The sequence below is a fragment of the Heloderma suspectum genome, chromosome 11 (genome assembly GCF_057233095.1).
Source record: "Heloderma suspectum isolate Gila_16-S chromosome 11, 16-S_ref, whole genome shotgun sequence".
Lineage (NCBI taxonomy): Eukaryota > Metazoa > Chordata > Lepidosauria > Squamata > Helodermatidae > Heloderma > Heloderma suspectum.
The window spans coordinates 9,085,575-9,106,156 of NC_139468.1; the positions used below are offsets into that span (position 1 = coordinate 9,085,575).

The following is a 20,582-nucleotide window of genomic DNA, read 5'->3' on the forward strand; positions in this document are numbered from 1 at the left end:
TTTTATCGTCGGCCCCAGAAACAGCTGAGAAGGGCTTCTGTCAGGGCTGGTGAGATCTGACATCCCTATTCCCACCCCCGTCCCCGGAAGGAGACATGTCTTGAAAATAAAGGGCAACCATTCCTTCAGCTGCATGACAGCCAGAACCTCAACAGCTGCAGCTCCCACCTCCAAATGCTGGGGGAAACTTCCCCTACTGAGTTTCTGCCTGTTGCTGAGCTGTTAAGACACAGAGCTCCAGGCATGGTGGAAGGAAATAAACAACCAATGTTCACTTCTAAGCAGTAATTTTTAGCGTTGAAACCTGGAGCCCTGTGTCTAGCAGCTGAGTGACAGCAACACAGAGGCGCGAACTGCACCTGTTGAAGGTCTGGCTGTCATGCAGCTGAAGTACAGGCACAACACCCACAGGTGCTACTTCCATCCTCATAGGCTAGGTGAAGCTGAACCTATTGATTTTCTCCTTGTCACACTCCTGGTGAGAGTCCAGGGCCCTCTGCCCCTTACAAGGAACTCCACCGCCTCTTCCCTTTATGAGGTACAAGGTTAGAGAGTGGCAAACGCCAAAGAGCAGCAATGAAGCCTCACGGTTTTGCAGTAAGAAGCAAAACAAAGGAGGCCACCCTCAGGTAGATGCGGTCTCACTACTACTGCTAAGGAGCCGAGGCCTATCTGGGAACAGGCCCGATCTACCTCAGAGACACAAGTTAAATTAGGGGTGGGCAACTTGTGGGCTTCCAAACGTTTTGCCCTACAGCTCCTATGATCCCTCACCATTGGCTATGCTAGCTAGGGCTGATGGGAGTTGTAGGCCAAGACATCTGGAGGGCCACAGGTTGCCCAGTCTTGAGTTAAACCACTGAAGTGTCATGGCTGCCCTTTACTGTCCAGACATTTCTCCTTTCCCGTTTTTGTTTTTCCAGATCCCACCAGCCCTGACAGGAGGCCTTTCCAGCTGTTTCCAGGGCTAAAGACAAAAAGGGTGGAGGACGCTAACCAGTCGTTCACTCTCCCTTCCTTCTCTATGCAGTCTTTTCTTTTTTTAAAGGGGGAGACAAATACAATATAAATATGCATTCAAGTAACAAAATTGGAGGATAATGAACGTTTTATATGTTATTTGTACTAACAATGAAATGGTCCTGATACACAAAAAACACAGACTTCTCACTAATCAACTTTTCTTTTCTCACAGCACCTACCCACACATTCCATCACTTCCTTTCCATAGGAACACGTACAAAAATTTTGTCTGGTGCACTTTTCATTGTGCTCTTGCACAATGGTGATATACACCATTTCTACTTTCTGGGTTTTGCAAAATCATGGTTGTTTGTAGTCATATATTGCAAGACACTTCACTCTCCATCCTCACCAACCAGGCCTCAAAGAAAGAGAGGGACCTGTGATGACATAGCATAGTCACTGCAGCCGCTGCCTATTTTGGGGTGGATGGAACTTCCAGGTTTGATTTCAGCTGTGCATGAGCAGATTCTGGCAAAAAAGTATACCAGGTGAATTATAATCGCTTTCCGGAGATAATTGAATACCTATTAAGAAATGTTCAGATCATTTTTTCCCCTACAGCATTACAGAAACAAAAAAACAAAACAAAACACCTAAGTAAAACATGCCACATTGTGAAAAGTTCCCTATCATTTAAGGAATGCAAGTATTTTCTGTTGCGGCCAGCCTTTTTTCTCCTTTAGCAAAATAGTGCATCCACCAGGAGGAAATGTGTCCCTGGGGAAGAAGGTAGCTAGCTAGTTTCTGTTTACATCTGCATTTGTAACAGGAAGGTTAAAAGCAACAATGAGGTCAGCTAATACCCCACACGCAGCCTGCCTAAGGAAAGAATGGTACTCCATTTAATCTTCCGGAAGGTTCAGTTTACATCTTGGAGGCCATATTTCAACGTGGGAGAACATTTCCACATGCAAAATGGCAGCTAATGGAAGGATCAAGTCATCCTTCACTGAATTAATCTACCCCAGCCTTGCTCAACCTGGTGTCCTCCAGATGTTTTGGACTTCCGATCCATCAGCTCCAACCAGCATAGCTAATGATCAGGAATGCTGGGAGTTGTAGTCCAAAACATCTAGAGGGCACCAGTTGGGGCAGGCTGATTTATACCATTTGCTCTTTTGTCATCAAAAATGACTTACTGGATTTAGTCGGCTTTTCTCTCCCAGGGCATCCTCCTCTTGCATTTTGGAATGCAGCCAGTAGAACCTGAAATCTGTCTGTAGAAGGAAGGAGGGGGAGTCACGTTAGGGACTATCGATAACCAACAGCCTAGAGCTCCACCATGCATCCAATTTTGTTAAACATGGGAAATCCAACAGCAGTTTTGTGCATGCCAAATATAACCACCTTGGGGCTGGCAACCTTATACACGCTGACCTGGGAATAAGTCCCACTGAACTCAATGGGGCTCACTTCTGAGTAGACACACAGTACAATCTATACAACGCAGATCACTTTAAGAACCAGAGCTACTGCTGCTGCTCTGGATTTTGAAGCCAACCAACCAGTTTCTGTTCAACCATGGCAGAGAATTGTTTTCTAGATAGCACAGGGTCCTCAGTAGTTCTTTATATATTAAAAGGCAGTAAATGGCAGTGGAGAGAGAAAACAGTACAAAGAAACAGGGCCCACAATTTTTGGCTGGTCTTGGTAGCTAAGCCCCAAATTATAGACATCTACGAAGCCTGGCACCAAAACAGCAGCCCTCAGCCTTTCTTCTCAGCATCTCCACAGTTGAACGGCCATCTCCCAAGCAGGAAAGGAAGGACGAGGGTCCTCTCACCCTTGCCAGAGGGAGATGGAATGCTCGCCATGGCAAATGGAAATGAGGACCCCTGGAAATAAGTGCAGCAAAAGAGTAGAGTGGAAAGATCGGAACCAGGGCAGGAGCAGAAGCTGCTCATCATGGGGAGAGCGAACAACAACGGCGATCCGAAAACACCACACCATCTTTGAGTCTCACTAGTCCGCTGCAGCATGAACACCACCAGGCAAAATCCTGCTTCTCCAGGGTGTGCCAATGGGCCTGAAAAAGCACAAACTGCACTCAGACAGGGTGGTGCTATTTGCTCACACCTCTGGCAGCGTGCAGCCACTTCCCTGTGGGGCAGGGCTGGGGAAACTCTTTCAGCCCAAAGGGCTGAATTCAATTTCAGAGACACTTCGGGGGTTGCATTCTCACGGTGGGCGGGGCTGGAGGCAAAAAGGGCGGGACTAAGTGCCAATATATTGTAGCTTAAGCCTCTTCATGCTGATAACTAAGTCTTTGGAGAGGCATTTCAACCTTTTAGAATGGGGGGAAAAATTCAGAAAAGCCAGGAAACCACCAAAGGATCAGTGGTTGGGGGGAAAGGGGTGGGGCCAGGAGAAGGGGTGTGGCCACCTGGGGGCAGGATTAGGACTCCCACAGAGCTGGATTTGTTCCCTGGGCCTGAAGCTCCCCCCCACTGCCCCTGCAGGATGGATGCAAATTCCAGAGTTGTGGGAGCAGGGCCAAGTGGGAGGGCCTTTCAAACCCATTGACTGCCCTTCCTCCCAGTCAGGGAGCAGCCAGGGGGGAAAGGGCCATGCAACCGGCCCCAGCATCCCTCGGCAGCATGGGATCTAATCACAGCAACACAGCTCCAATGGCAAAACGCAAATACCCACAAGGAGTGCAGACAGGTGGCAGGAGTGGGGAAGAGATGCGGTTACCTGGCAGTCGTACACGGGGTGCCCCCGCCAACACATCACATCAAGGATGTAGTACGTCTGCTTAGCCTCATTGAAGATGCAGTCCAGGATTGTATAGTCTGCGTGCACCAACAGGGAAGAGAGCCATGCAGGCACTTAGTTCTAAGCATGATGTTCAAGAGCTCCAAGATGCACAGGCATGTCGCAAACATATGATCTTCTCAGCAAGCAGGATTCCATTATTACTCCAGCCCAGGAAGTCCCTCCTACCCTACTGCTCAAAGCCTCAAGTAGACCTCCAGATGTTGCTCGACTGCAACTCCCATCAGCCCCAGCAAGCATAGGCAATGGTGAGGGATGATGGGAGTTGCAGTCCAACAAGTTCCCCATTCCTGCTCTAGGCAAATATACTTAGGGTGCAACCCTATGCAAGTTTAGACAGAAAATGCTGGGAGCTGTAGGCTGTTTTTCTGCCTAAACTTGCATAGGATTGCATCTTTAAAGAGCCATCCATGACCCCCAAAGAGATTCGCAACCAAACCAAAATTTAAACTTCTAAGGTGGCTTCAACACTCCTCTCCTTTCTGTGGTGGAGTGGCTAAGATGATAAGCTGGAAAGTCTTGAGTTCAAATTTTGTCTTAGTGGTCAACTCTGATTTTAATCTGTATTAAAATTGTTAGCCACCTTGAGCGTTATTTTTGGCAGAAAGCCACAATATAAATTTCATTAAATAAACAACAAATTCTCCAGCTGGCTTCAGGCAAGCCCCTACCTCTCAACCTAACCCTTCTCCTCCAAATCTTTAATATGGAGATGAAAATCCTGACTTTGCATTAAATTCAGATTTCATTTTAAGCCAGGTTATTCTGAGAAGAGAAACAATGTCTTAGGAGAGGGACCATCACCGTGTGATAGATCAAATGCTTGCAATGCAGGATGTCCTAGGTTCAATTCCTGGCATCTCCAGTTAAAACCATAAGGTACCAGGTGATGTAAAAGACCTTTCTTCTGGAGATCATGGACAGCTGAGGCTAGTTACAGCAGACTATTAGGGCAGACTATTTGTCTATCTATGTTCTTAACTGGCTTACAGTGGCATTGTGATATGTAGGCAAAAACGTACTCATCAAACATGCAAAAAGGGACCAAAAAAACAGTAGGTACATGGCACCTGTAACAATTTGTATGCTACAGAGACGTCTCGGTCATACACGAGTACACTGGAGGGTGAACTACATTAACTTGAGTTCTAGTATCATAATAAGGGATATATTCCAAGTGGGGCAGTAGTACTTTTCGAAAGCAGGGTGCTGTCCTCCTAGTACAAGGAGGAGACATTCCAAACAATATAGGCAGGTTGGAAACTCTCTGATCATATAGTGCTACAAGAGGAAAGATCTGAGGTGTCTGTTCCAAACACCACTTTTCCCCCTTGAGGCATTGCAAAATAAGAAAGAAACAGAAAATTTAAAAAATATCACCTTTCCCTGTTGCTGAATTGCGGCGGTTGCCTCCTGGCAAGAGAGAAGGGAAGCGATTGACGCAGAAGCCACTCTTGGTATAAGCTGCAGTGGAACCCTGCAAGGGGAGAAGGAACAAACTGGAGCAATTTCTGCACTGCAAAAGTAGAAAATGGATTGTGCCCTCTTGGCTTGGATGGTGGAAGGGGGTGGGGGCAACAAATGAACGAACCCCCAAACTTTTCCATTCTGGCAACATGAACTCATTGCCACTAGATGTGGCAATGAATTTGGCCTTAAATAGCTTCTTAAAAAACAAATATGGTTAGTAAAAATTATGGATTCAACTGTAGTGGCTAATAGTTGTTATGAATGCAAGACACATGATATACACTCTGTGTGTGTGCTCAGTTCATTCTTAACCCCGTGGAAACCTATGTAAAAAGCTTCTGAATCCTAAAAACCATTAATAATCAAATAAAATTATGAAAAATCTCAACCTCCAAACCACAAATAAAAATTAAAATGCAGACATTTGCGAAACAGGCTGAGAGTAACTAGTTAAAACTGGCCCTCAATTGCCTCCTGAAAGACCCAAATACCTTCCTGGATGAAAAAGGTTTCAACCAGCCTTTCACAAGTCTGAGGTGAGCTGGCCAGGTGGTCTTCCCTAAGCAAGGACAACAGGAAAGGCATCACTTGCCCTTTCGTTTTGGGAAAGGGCCATAGTTCAGTGGTAGAGCCCCTGCTTTGCAGGCAGAAGGTCCCAGGTTCAATCCCAGGCATCTCCAGGTAGGGCTGGAAAAGACTCCTGTGTGAACTCCTAGAGAGCCACAGCCAGTCCTTCCCTGACCTGGAGATGCTTTGGACTACAACTCCCAGCATTCCTGACCACTATGCTGGCTGAGGTTGATGGGAGTTGTAAGACCAAAACATCTGGAGGGCACCAGGCTGGGGAAGGCTGATAGGCAATGCTGAGCTAAATGAACCAATGGTCTGAATCGGTATAAGGCAAATTCCTGGGGTGGGGGGTATAGATCTGTCAATAGCTATTAGGCATGACAACTAACAACGAAGCCTTCATGTTCAGAGGCTCCAAGATACGCCTCTGAACATGAGATGCTGGGGACAAGCCCCAGGGAATTCCTATCTCCACCACGATGCCTTACTTGTAAGCAAGCTAGGGCAGGCAACTTGGTGGTCTCGGTTGGAGGCAGAACACTGGGCTTGATGGACTTGTGCTCATATCCAGTTAGGAAGTTCTTACATTTCACAAAAAACCAACCACCACCGCTTGATTTATTAAAAGGATTTTTATGCCACCCTTCATCCCAGATTCCAGGGTGGTTTAGAGAAATGTGAAAGCCCATAAACGCAACAGCAATGAAAAGAAACCAACAATAAAAACAGTAAATTAAAATCAGCAGGAAAACCGAGTTTTCAGAAAATATTAAAAAACTTAAGAGGCCAGAGAGAATAAAGAACAGGCTTAAGGCTGACACTCGAGCACTTCTCTATTAAAGCAGCCAATGCATTCCACCTAGATTTTTGGCTGAAGAGTAAAGGGGGGAAACTGTTAAGTGTAGTGCCCTCTGCCAATAACTAGACTTACATTGATGCATTTTTGTTTGTCTTTCGAAAATTACTAAAATGACTATAAAAATACTGCTCTGTTAACATGCAGCTTTCTTCAGATGCGGTCAATGGAACAGAAAGGTTTTGCAGCGTTGGGAGTTCCTACGTCGCAGCTGGTCCCTCGCATGCAGAAGCCTTCAGACGCCGACACCAGGGGCGAGAAGGCTGTCTGTTTCTGGAGAAGCAGAAGCATCCCTTCATCTCACCAAATTCTCAGAACCCAGCAGGAAGCTGATTCAGAAACTAACAAGATAGGCTCTTTCCTGGGCTGGTTGGCAGCGGTGGTGGCTCAGGCCGCAACCTCTTACCTTCGATGCCACAATGAGCGCCCTCTTCCCCATCGGACACACCACCAAGAGCCATTCCAGCACCAGATCCAGGGGGACGTCGATCAGCCATTCAGACAGCATCAGCTGTGGGGAAAGGGAAAGGAAATGGCGTTACTTGTAGCCCTGAGAAAACTGCAAAGTCTAGCGTGAGAACTGCGGACAGACCCCCTATTCCTTTATTTCATTTCTATACCACCCAATAGCCAAAGCTTTCTGGGCGATTCACAAAAATTAAAGCCACAACATGCAGCATAAAACAATATAAAATACGAAAGCTTAAAACCACATATAACAATACAACCAGAATGAAACCTAGCAGCAATGCAGAGATTTAAAATGCAGATTTAAAACACCAAAGACTAGGAAGCTAAAATGCTAAAATACTGGGAGAATAAAAAGGTCTTCATTTGGCACTGGAAGGAGTGCAACGTAGGCACCAGGCGAACCTCTCTAGGGATCTCATTCCACAACTGGGGTGCCACAACACAAAAGGCCCTCTTCCTGGTAGCCACCCGCCTCACTTCCTTTGGCAGGGGCTAACAGAGGGACCGCTGACTTCAGCCTTCTCCCAACCTGGGGCCCTTCAGATGTGTGGCTTGCAACTGTCCTCATTGGCCATGCTTGCTGGGAATGATGGGAGTTGCACACTGATACATCTGGAGCGCACCAGGGTTGGGGGAAGGCTGCGTTACTTTGCAAAAGTCAGGCTTGAAAGATGACAAACATTTTGGAAGGGCTGTAGCTCCGGGGTGGGCATGAGGCGGATCTGGATCCACCGGTAGATCTCTGGGCAATCTGCAGGTCAGCAAGAGCTTCTGACTCCCAGTTTGTTAGCAATAGCGGCAACAAAATGCCTCTGTTCCCTGCAATCTGCCCTAAATTATATCGCTGAAATGAAGAAAGCTTGGGGTAACCAGGAGTGGAATTTTGGTGTGGCAGGACTGTTAAGGTCTTTTCAGTTCCAGGACGCAGAACACATTCTTGGGCTCAGAATTCTTTAATTCTTTCACACCAGGCTCTGGTTGGTGGATCTCGGGGTTCTCATAAAAAAACACACAAAGTAGATCCCGCAAGCCTGACGTCTGCTCACCCTTGCAGTAGCTCAGTGATAGAGCGCATGATCTGCGCTGTAGAAGATCCCGGGTTCAATCCCTGGTGTCTCCAGAACACAGCTGAAAAAGAGTTCTGCCCAAGACCCTCAAGAGCTTCTGCCTGTCAGTACTGATGTAGATGGACCAATGATGCAACTCGGTATAAAGCAGCATCTTATGTTCCAACTTCCTGTTAATCCAGCTCTGCCTGGCCCAAAGAACGGCTGGATTCAGCAAACCCTCAGAGCAGCTATGATGAAATAAAATGGATAAGCAGCAGAACAATCCAGCTGTCTGCAATCTTGCAGCTTGTGCTTTGCGAGAGACCTTGATACTGGGTTGCTGTTGAAGGAGAAAGGCTTCCTTAGATGATAAGTTCTTGTTAACTGATAAGAAAGGCCCTGCTAAGCAGCTGGTGAAGCCATAATAATACACCCGCAGCTGCAGCACCTGTTGATGAGACCATGTTGAAATGGGACATGCTTACAAGCCAAGTGGAAAAGGGGGAAAGAGGATCACTGCTTTCCCCTAGAAAATGGGGTCAACAAAAAGGATACAAGGTAAGTTTGATCCCACCTCTGAGCAGTATAAAAAAATCAGGGAATTCTAGCCATGAAGGGTTCCATTTCCCCCTCTCTTTAGGGGGGACCAACGAGGAAGGAACCACTGGAAACTGGTAGTTATGAATTACTTCCAAATTTAAAATGCTTTGTAACTTAGAAGATAGTATGAAACTCAGAATATCTTAAGGTGATTTAAGTAGCTAGTCTGGAGAGAGTTTAATGTGATGTTAAAGAGCCTGGCTTTATTTTCATGAGTCTAATGCATTTCCTAATAATAAATCATAATATAATATTATAGTAATATTAATATATCACACCAATAATAACATATTACAATATAATATAATATTCTAATATAATATAATTGCTTTATTTCTTTATTGCTTGACTAATTTGAGTTTCATCTCATTCCTTATTTTTTGGTCCTATTTTGCTGGATTTCATTAGTACTTTAAAACTTACAGTGATGATCTGCAACAGAATTGCTGGAGAACTTAAAATATAAGACTTGATTATTATTTAGTTTATTTCTTATTAGTTGCCTTGCTTTATTAGTCACATTATCATCCCTTTATATAGTCTCATTACATACCCACCCACAATACAGCTGCAATCTTATAACCACTTTCCTGAGAGTAAGCTCAACTGAACTCAGTGGGGCTTCTGAATAGACACGTATAGGATTGCACTGCAAACTGTTTTCATTTGTTTCAGTGACAATTTTCAGCCTGCCGTTCTTGTTACTGGTTCAGCTTTATGTACTGGGGGTGCAATTTTGAACCTAGATTAACATTTCCCAACTTGAAAGCCTATGCAAGCAAATAAAGCATCATGCACTGGGATGTTTTCTCTCTCAGGGTAGCACTAATTACAGGCAAGCATTATAAAATACTGCCTATAAATGAGCTCTTACTCTCATGGATGATAATGTGATTAATAAAACAAAGCAACTAAAAAGAAATAAACTAAATAATAATCAAATCTTATATTTTAAGTTCTCCAGCAATTCTGAGTTGCAGATCATCACTGTAAGTTTTAAAGTAATGAAAAAATCCAGCAAAAGGGACCAAAAATGAGCTCTTCTAAAAAAACAAAAAAGCAAAGACGTTCTATTTTCATAATGTTTCCAAATTAATACAGCTTCATTGCTTGTACTCACAATCCATCAGGCCCCAAAGAGAAAAATCAAACAAATATCTATTGCAACACTGCACGTACAAAAATTCTCATTTCTTCAACTGGGTGGTAACATTAATACAATACAAAATGTTTATTGCTTATAGCATTTGATCTTAGTTCATAGGCCAAGATCAGATAACGTTTGCTCATCTTTGTTTTTGTGACTGTGTCTCTTTTTTGGCAAAATTGTAAGAACCTTTGGTTATATGCAGTGAAACTGACCGGCTCTCACTTATAGCCATAGGCCATTGCAAACAATACCAAAGTAAAAATATCTAAAACAAAAACATAAAACATGAATAATTGGACATCCTCGTTCTCATTTAACATGAAAACCATAGATAAATATAGCCTTCATAAAAACCTCCAGTAATTACTTTAACTTAACTTAACTTGTTCAGATTAGAGAATCACCCTTACGGTCTCCTGCTACTTTCTTCACAATACTTACTTGAATTTTTCTTAGCTGCCATTGCAAACAATGCAGTGTGATAGGATATACATGTGTACACACCTAAAAGTTAAGTACACCACTATATCATCTGTTTCCCACCCAGTACATTGAGAGATAGAAACTATGCTCTGGGAGAGTCATATAATGGAAAGAACCATAAATAACGGGCTGTGTCCTCTCTGCAGCCACCTCCACCAATGCCAAATCCGTCCCACAAAGGAATGCGAAACCTGCCTTCTAAATAAGCAGTTCATATCTGTTGGAACCTACATTCTATGAAGTCTTTCCTGAGCTGGGAAAAAAGTGATGTTCTGTAGATATTTTGCAATTTGGTGATTTATTTATTATTTTATAATGGCGACCCATGGAGAGGAACAATTATTATTAATTATTATTAATCACTTCCCTAACCATAAATGTGTAAAAGTACATAACCTTTTCACCAGAACATGAATACATCAAAATAAAGGCTGCTCACCTTTGCTACCAACCACCACTCACCTGGTTGGCGTAACGCTTTGGCAGCTTTTTTCTAATCTCTACCTCCATGTCTTCACCATCTCCATCGGCAGCGTCCTTCATCCTCTCCTCCTCCTCCTCGTCAGTTCCTGTCCAGTCGTCCTCTGCCAGCCTCCTAGCATGGTTTATATAATCCAATCGCTTACTTGAAATGAGAAAAAAAAAACCCCAAGAAGGAACATTAGTCATTTTTTTCCTCCCTAACCAGGGAGGAAAATCCAAAGGGCTTGGATGCTGGATTAATGGTCAATTCACGCAAACTTGTTCATCATTTGATGAGTAGTCCATAATGTATGAACCGCTTTTATTGAAAAGTCTTGCATTTGAGATGGGAAAGTTAAATGAATACATTTAATCCCAACACTTGCCCAATAACAATAATTCTCTGGGCAATGTGACTGCTTTTTTATACAAGTCAATAAAACAGCAAACACCGCAAGTCTAAAAACAAAGCAACCATTCCAAAACATATCTAGAAAGTAAAACATCACAGCTAGCAATTATCATTTAATACAGAAAACCAAAGGGAGGACTATATCCCAGAGCTAAAACAAACTTTCTAAAAACCATAATGTAATGCAGAGATTGCATTTAATTTTTTTTTTAAGATCTGGGAAAATAAAAACGTTGTTGCCTGGTACTAGGAAGGCATTAAAGTAGGTGTTAGGCAGACCTTCAGCCAGTTCACAATACAGAAGCTTAATTGTCAACAGGGGCTTGCTTACTGCAAAGTTTTTTTGTTTTTTTTAAATGTCTCTATTGGTTCACAATTTGTTTCTGTATACAATTCAAAGAGCTGGTTTTACATGGAATGTAGATATCTGAAGGATACCCCTCCCGCCAAATGAACCAGCCTGACCCATGAGATCTACAACAGAGACTCTTCTCTGGGTTCCCCTGCCTTTGGAGGTAAGGCAGAGGACCTTGTCAGTGGCAGCACCCTGTTTCTATAACAACCTCCCCAGACTAGTGAGGAAGGTGCCTGTGCATCATTCAGACAACAGGCTTCATCCAAGCTCTCCTTTTCACCAAAGCTTTCAACTGTTTTCGAGTGGTATGCCTAGCAGCACCTACTTTACAATCTTTCTGGTGTCAGGTTGAGACGGTTTTATTTACCCAGCCATTTTAATTTGTATGATCCCCCAGTCTGCCTCAATAAATTATTCACTGCCTTTTATTAAGGCTGCTTGATGTTAGTGTTTTATTGTACTAGGTTCTAAATAATTTTATCACTTATATTGTTGTACACCACCCTGGAATCTGATTTGGCAAAGGGCAGTTTATATATATTTTAAACAATAAATACAGTTCTTCAGGTTGCCCTGGTGAAGAGCTCTGTGTTACTTGAAGTCTTACACAGGCATACATGAAGGAAACTGACCAAATAAAAAGCTACTTCTTGCCTCTTTCCCTCCCCCGGCCCCACAGCAACACCCAGAGCACAGACGGCGAATTGCAATGCTAAACTGAGAAGGAAAAAAAGAAAATCTATGAAGGAGCAGAGAGAATCTTTGAGAAAGCTCAGTCAGGCAACAGAGAGATTTGATCACTCCAATTCTTATATAAAAACCAATTCATTTAGAAGCACCCCTTACGTCTTCTGGAGTTCAAGGAGTCGGCGTCTTCTCTCGGACTGCTCCAAGGAACTGTACTTGGACTTGTACTGTGCCAGCCGGGGGTGGGGAGCAGCAGTGCTGTTGAGGTCCTGGGAGACAGCGAAGCTGCAGGCAAGAGCTTGGCTCAACTCCTCCATTTCTCCTGTCAGGCAGTGGGGAGGAAGAAATCAGAACAAAATGTCAGGCATGGAGGAACTCATTTCAACTTAAGGTAGACCAGGACAATGCAAATGAAAGGAGAGCCCTGTTGGATCAGACCATAGGTGTATCTCAACCTTCCCCAGCCTGGACTACAACTCCCATCACTCCCCTGGTGAGCTGGGAATGATGGACATTGCAGTCCAACACATTCAGAGTACAGCAGGTTGGAGAAGGCTGGTCTACTTAGGCCAGTATCCTTTTTCCAGCAGTGGGCAGCCAAAATACCTCCAGCAAGCCCACAAGGCTATGAAAGCAACAGGCCTTCCCCACTAGCTAGTGGCATTCAGGGGTCGGTTGCCTCTGAACATGGAAGCTCTATTCTTATTTAACATCATCCAGAGCATGACATTATCTAGTCCTTCATAAGAACAGAATTGTCGTTTGCGTCCAGGCTGACGGCCCATCTAATCCAGCCTCCTTTTCCCACAATGGCCAGCCAGACGCCTCTGGGAAGTTCCTAAAGGCTACACCAGTAACTACTCTTCAGAGCTAGACTGCCCTTGAATATGGAGGTTCAGTATAGCAGTTATGACTAACAGCCATTGGTAGGCCTACCAGGAATAATCTGGGACAAACTATAATCTGGGACAAACTACACCAAAATCACAGCCCCCTGTCATGTTTGATGGGCAATCCAGGGATGCCACATTTAGGGAGGGCTGCATGATCAGAACTCATACCGTTATTCCTTGGGATTGCCTTCCCCACCTCTGGTGCCAACCAGATGTGTGTTACTGCAACCTCCCCCCGCCAATAACTCCCAGCCAGCTGGACTGTCTTAAGGGACCCAGTCAGCTCAGTTCTATCAGCCAAGTGACCATTTATGTATTTCAAACATTCTATCTACTCTTCCAAAAAGTATTGATATATGTATTCCCCTCCCTCCCATTTAATCTTGAAAATATCACAGAGCAGGCTGTGTGAACCTTTACTGCTCACCTCCTTCGAGAGTGGCCACTTAGGCACTCATGCCTAGATGCAAATCTAGAAAATAATTACTATAATTTAAAAAGAAATGCAAGACATCTGACCATAGTGGAGAAGAGGGTGACCAGGAGAGCTGTGTGCCTGCCTGTTCTGTCTGCCATCCGATTGCTAACTGGTGATGTGCAAATTCAACTCTCCTGCACTCTCTCCCTTTTTTATGATTCTGTATAATTAAGGGTGCAATCCTTTAGAGAGAGAAAAGTCCTAGAACTCCTGGCCTCCCACAGCCAGCCACATTGGCTAGAGGAAGCTGGGAGTTCTAGGACTACTTTCTGTCAACATGCATAGGATTGGACCCTAAATAGCCTTTGGACTGGACAGCTCTTCAAAGAGAGAACACCTTTAAATAGAGGATTGTCCTCTGTAAAGTCGGACACATGGCCACCCTACCTCCTTTCTTTATCAGAACTCAAAACGGCACTGTCAAACTTCTGGCTTTTTCACCAGCCACAGACACAGACACATGCGCGCGCGCACACACACACACAAAACGGCAGGAAAAAAACTATGTAACAGAGACTGTATTGCATTTCACAGTCCTTCGGACCCATGGTTTACGTTTTAGGCAGTGCAATCCTATGTGTCCACTCAGAAGTAAATCTCACTCTGTTCAATGGGCTTGCTTCCAGGAAATTGTGTAATTTGCTAACTAAAGATGACATTTCCTGCATGTGACGAAAAAGGCTCTAGTTCACAAAAACATATGCCACAATAAATCCATCAGGCTGTACTTTACGAGCAAGTTTACTAACATTTTGGAGCCAGCCTTGGGCCTGCTTGTTTACCCGGGCATTCAAGAGCAGTTAGTCAATGTTCCCATGAGTACTATTGGATCTATTGTTAATTACTTGTTGTCTCTGTTGAAAATCTATTGATTTTATTAGAGGTTTATTTCCTCTTATTTTCTTGTTGGTTGCTTTTAATATTGGTACCCACTCTGGAATTTTTATGAAGGGTGGGATTTAAGTAATAGAATTAAATAAATACATAAAATAAATACACATGCTTACTTGGAGGAGTAAGACCCACTAAACTTATTTCCAAGTTTCCTAAACATGCATGGGATTAAGTTCCATCAACTTTCTTTCCTTGTACTTAAGAAAATACAAGGAAATAAAGTTGTTGCAACTTCCCTTCCTAGAAACCGCATTCTCCAACCTGAGAAGCTGGGTAATTCCATCGTGGCAATATAGCAATATTCTTGTGGCTTTCATGGACTAGAGCTTTCATGCCTCTGATGAAGTGGGCTGTAGCCCAGAGCCTTCCTCAACCTGGTGCCCTCCTGCTGTCCTTAGGCTGCAACTCCCAGCATGGGCCATGCTGGATGTGGATGATAGGGATTGTAGTCCAACACGCCTGGAGGGCGCCAGGCTGGGGAAGGCTTACGCCGCAATACACCTGTCCACTTCATCAGATGCAGGAAGTGTCATCTTCAGTTGATATCTTCCTACCTATGTTGCGTGCGTGTGTGCGTGCATGTACGCACACGCACACAGAGGAAAACATTGTGAGCTGTGGCGATTTCCAGCCATCAGTTACCCACTAGGCTGGGGGAAGGGTAACTCTGAGCATGTATAAAGCCCGCAGTTACCCTTTCCCCCACCCCGCGAGGCAACTGTGCGCTTCACACATGCTCAGCTGCTCCTCTTCTTTGTCACATCACCAGTGGCAGGATGGAAACGCCACAGCAAAGAAGTGGTGAGTGAGCGTGTGTGTGTGTGTGTGTGGGGGGGGACGTGATCACCGACTAACTTCTGCTGCCCCCCCCCACCCCAGCCTTGAATAGATTCTCATTAATCAACCAATTCATTAACTGACCTACTCATCCATCTGCCCCGTTAATATATATCACATGAAGGAAGAACCTGGTGACGAGGGTAGGAAAATGAGGAGGATGGGGAAATTGCCTCGCTTCTCCACTTACCCGGCCGCGCCTCGCTGCACTCCGCGCGGGGCTCGAACCGGCGGACTCGAGGCTCCCGCGCGCCCGGCCGACCAAAACATTCCCTCCCCCGCTCGCGTCACGCCTGCGCCAATCGGTCTCTTCCCCGGAATTCGTCGCTCTGCATGACGAACAGGGCAGCGCCATCGCCCCTCCTCTGGCGCGCCTCTTCCGCCCGCACTCGGCGCATGCGCACGGCGGCGTCTCCTCCCCCGGCTCTCCGCTGCTTCTTTAAGGTGGAATTTTCCGCCCGGCGTTGCAAAAAGGACGCGCCTGTCCGCGCCCCGTAGAATTCGCTAGTCACGCAGGCGTAGGCAACGTGGCTCCCTCCAGATTTTTGTGGACTACGCTTCCCATCATCCCTGGCCATTGGGGATGATGGGAGTTGTAGTTCAAAAACAGTCTGGAGGGCGCCAGGTTGCCTATGCCTGCGTGACTAGTGAGAGGGATTTCTGGCTAAGCGTGCATGCTCTCGGTTGCTTCTCCAGAAATGCGCTTTTGCCAGCATCAGTGCTTCCCCGCCACCATGGTTAATGGGTTGTCTTTGCCTCCTAAACTGAGCAGTTTTTTTTCTGGTTACTGGGATGGATGTTGCTGTTGCATTGCTATTTATTTATATATATAGCGCTGTCAGTGAGCCAGTGTGGTGTAGTGATTAGAGTGCTGGACTGGGACTCGGGAGAACTGGGTTCAAATCCCCACTTGGACATGAAGCTCACTGGGTGACTTTTGGGCTAGTCACTGACTCTTAGCCTAGCCTGTCTCAAAGGGTTGTTGTGAGGATAAGATGGAGAGGAGGGGAAGCATGTAAGCTGCCTTGGGTTCCTTGGAGGAAAAAAGGTGGGCTATAAATGTAATAATAATGGTAATAACGATGATGTGCGGTGCCTCTTGCCAACCTGGTGCCCTGGGTTGGGGAAAGCTGCTTTACGAAGTATCAGAGGAGGGCCTACAATCTAAAATAGTAAGGTATGGAGATAGAGTCAAATTGCTGTGTATGGGTTGCACCAAGACTTAGTCATGCTTCAAGCAAACACACTGAAATAAATGTAAATTTGGTTAGTCATTGGTTTTCAATTGATCCACTCTTTTCTTAAAAAATGCTTTTTATTCTATTTTTATCTTTTTAAATGAAATAAACAGTACCAACGACCTAATCAGTGACTACAGTTTCCCAACAATACAGTATTCTTAGGAGGACACAGCAATAACAAAAAGGAGAAAAAGAAGGTATAAAGAAAGCAGAAGAAGGAAAAGAAAGAGAAAAAATTCCATTACACATCAACTTCAAGTCCCATTCTACTTAAGAATTATACCTATAACATTGGCAATATTACAATTCAGAACAGCATAGATAATCAACCTTACATTTCAATATTCCATCATCAATCTTATAGCAAGGAAGCAGGCCTACAATTCATTTCCAGTAACCACATATTGCCCAACAGTTAACATTTAATTATAAAGCTTAACAATTTCACCAGCCAAAAGTCTTACTAACCAGTTTCATAATAATGATAAGAATAGTAATAAAAAAGAAAGGAAATTAAAAAGGATAAATAATAATAATAACAAATCACTAATAAAGTTTATAATATATGATAAAAACAACCTTACAGTAATCACTAATGTATTTTGTACTAGATATATAAATGAGTGTGCACATTTCTATACACCCTCAAACAGTAGATTTAAGTACAATATATCATATCCATTTTAAAGAGAAAGGATTTTTTTAAAAAGAGGGGAAAAAAAGACGGATCTATATATGAGCAATTATCTCTGCCCTAGCCTAAATCTTACTGTCCAAACATGGCCAGTTAACAAAACATGTTTGTAGATTCCAGTTCATGGGGCAGGGACAGAAATCTCACTCAATTGATCCACTCTTAAGCATGATTAAGTCTGGTTACAACCCTATGGAGATGTAAGGGTCTTTGGCTGTAATCCTAGACCCGCTTATCTGGGAGTAAGCCCCACTGGACTCAATGAGGCTTACTTCTGAGTCGACATGTCCAGGAGTGCACTGCAAAAGAGAGAATGGAAAATGGGGAGAGAGTGTATCTTCTTTAAAGATAGGCAAAGCTTTCTTTCACAAATGTGGGAGAACATTTGACTAAGGAGTTGCATTTGTCACTGTTTGGTACACTGTAAGGGGCCACAGGTAAATATGTTCATAAGACTGCAGCTTAATAAATAATTATAATAAATAAATATAATAAATAAGTTAAGACTAAGCTCTAAAATTATCTAGCTGTGCCACTGACCTTGGGCCGGTCATGGTCTCACAGCTTAGTTTACCTTGTGGGGCTGTTGTAAAGGTAAAATGGTGTTTTGTACCAGTACTCAGGAGCATCCAACTTCCCAGGTATTTATGTTGGATCCTAAATCACATACTGAATTGCCTTTGCTGCAATAACATTTCCTGCGCCTGCAGAAGGGATAGAGAAAATCAGCCGTCCCCAGCCTGGTGTCCTCCAGATTTGTTGGACTGCACCTTCTGGAGGACACCTGGTTGGAGAAAGCTAATGGACAGAGGCAGGGGTTCAAACAGCGGAGGTTGGTGGGTCTGATTTCGGTGGGGCTTTAAATCCACTTTGGGTTTCAGTCAGAACTTTAAAAGAGCTATCCAAGGTGCTCACCCCTTCTGGGGACAGGGTTCAGCACATTGGATAGCTTCTTTAGAGTTCTGACTGAAACCCAGAGTGGATTCACAGTCCCAGTGACATCGGAGCCACCAGCCTCCACTGGGTTCAAATCCCCATTCAGCCACGAAGCTTGCTGGGTGACCATGGGCAGTGGTGCAGCTTGGCCTGGACCTCAAGGCTAAAGTCTAGGGCCCTGCAGCCCAGGGTGGGCCCAAATGACCACCCAGAAAGAGGAAGGAGGTGAGAATAGAGGCAAACAGGCCTGGTGTCAGCAGCTGGGCTGGCATCATTTCATTATTCTTACAATTTTAAACATTTTATATTCAAGGGGTGGCCATCTGGGCATGTACATGGTTACAGATGCTCATTGTATTTTTGTGTGTGTGTGTTTATTGTTAGGCCAGCAGAAGCAAACTCTGTTTTATTCCTGTAGTCATAATGCTGCTATGATTGAAGTCAGTTTAAAATGCAAACCTGCCCACGCTCAGAGTACTTCTTTTTCCTTAGGCTTGGCAAACAGTTTGTTGTTGTTTTTGCGCTGACATATCAGGCATGTGGAAGCAGCTGTAAAGCACAGAATGTGGTGGGTGGGGAGGAGAAGAGAAGTGTTCGTTGTGTGCTTCACAAATGAAGTAACGCACATGGCCATCTAAAGCACACGCAGACAAACACACACACACACACACACACACACACACACAGACATTCTGCCTGCAGGAAGACCATTAACAGCACAATTCTACGCATATTTAGACAGAAAAAAAGTCCTACAATGCCCAGCATTCCCCAGCCAGCCATGCTGGCTGGGGAATGCTGGGAGTTGTAGGACCTTTTTTTACTGTTTAAACATGCATAGGATTGTGCCTTAGCAGCACAATCCTATGCATGACTACTCAGAAGGAAGTTTAATAGGGCTTATTCACAGGTGTATGCATAGGATGAGGGTGATCCTGGATGAGGGTGTAGACTTGGCATGTATTACGGAGACCTGGCTGGCCGAGGCTGCTGCTCCAACTCTTGCAGCCATGTGTCCAGCTGGATTTTCGTATGGACAGCAGCCGAGGGCTGGGGATCGGGGAGGGGGAGTGACTGTTATCTACCGAGAGCCCTTGGTCTTCACCAGACCCCCTCTCCGGGAGACCAAGGTTGCTGAGTGCATGTATTGGAGGTTGGGCCTGAAGGGCAGTCTGGGGATTCTGCTCGTGTACCGTCCACCCCGCTGCACGACTGACTCCCTGGCCGAGGTTCTTGAGGTGGTCTCTGATGCGCGTGTGCAGTCCCCTAACTTATTGGTGTTGGGGGACTTCAACGTACATTCAGAGGCCATCCTCACAGGCGCACCTCGGGACTTCATAGAGACCATGGCTTCCTGAGAGCTGCACCATATTCTAACTGGGCCCACCCATGTAGCCGGTCATGCACTAGACCTTGTGTTTGTTTCTGGAGAAGCAGGGAGTGATCTGGAAGTCGGGGGTATATCCACCACCCCCTTGTCATGGTCAGATCACTATCTGGTGACGTTGGACTTCTTGGTTCCACCACCCCTCCGCAGGGGTGGAGGACCCATTAAAATGGTCTGCCTCTGGCATCTTATGGATCTGAATGGATTCCTGAACGTGTTTGGGGATTCTCTGGAGCATGCCAACAGCCACTCGGTCGAGATCCTGGTGGGTGGCTGGAATGCTACAATCACTGGGGCATTAGATCGGGTGGCTCTGAAACGCCCTCTCCCCCTGAACAGGGCTTGTACTGCACCATGGTTCAATCTGCGGTTACGAGCTCTGAAACAGGAGGTGAGTCGGCTGGAGCGCTGGTGGCGGAAGTCTCGCTCCAAAGACAATCAGACACAGGCTAGAGCTGTATCTTCAGCCTATCACGTGGTGGTGAAGGCAGCAAAAAAGGAATATTATGCTGCCTCTATCGCGTCTGCAGAGTGCTGTCCCAGGACGCTGTTCCAAGTGGTCCGGAGCCTGGTCAGTCCAGTGGCTCCAGAACCACTGGAGCATTCTAAGGCCTCCTGTGAGGCCTTGGCAAGGCACTTTGCAGATGAAATTGCAGAGTAACACTCCGGATTAGGAGTGTTACTCTGTGCGCTGTGGATACAGTTAGTGAGCAAGAGGCGGCCTGTGCCAAACCGGTTTTGTGGGATCGGTTCCAGCTTCTTCCTTCTGATGAAGTGGACAAGGTGCTTTCATCTGTAAGGCCGACCACCTGCTTACTTGATCCTTGCCCATCTTGGCTCATTCATTATGGGCTGC

The 20,582-nt window shown here is 45.1% G+C and overlaps 1 protein-coding gene across 2 annotated transcripts in view; it reads right to left on the reverse strand.

The window, feature by feature from the left end:
• Positions 1–15,768, reverse strand: part of SNUPN (snurportin 1) — a 37,094-nt gene extending 21,326 nt beyond the window's left edge. Inside the window, exons 1-7 of one of the 2 annotated variants that reach the window (XM_084816771.1) lie at positions 15,659–15,768; positions 12,526–12,688; positions 10,913–11,075; positions 7,104–7,208; positions 5,182–5,278; positions 3,721–3,818; positions 2,166–2,243 (exon numbers count right to left, since the gene is read on the reverse strand). In XM_084816771.1, the coding sequence (XP_084672897.1) occupies positions 2,166–2,243; positions 3,721–3,818; positions 5,182–5,278; positions 7,104–7,208; positions 10,913–11,075; positions 12,526–12,683 (699 nt within the window). In that variant the 5' untranslated portion in view covers positions 12,684–12,688; positions 15,659–15,768. Of the gene's footprint in view, positions 1–2,165; positions 2,244–3,720; positions 3,819–5,181; positions 5,279–7,103; positions 7,209–10,912; positions 11,076–12,525; positions 12,689–15,552 lie in introns of both variants that reach the window. The other variant, XM_084816772.1, reaches the window with a different exon arrangement.
• Positions 15,769–20,582: the final 4,814 nt, after the last annotated feature.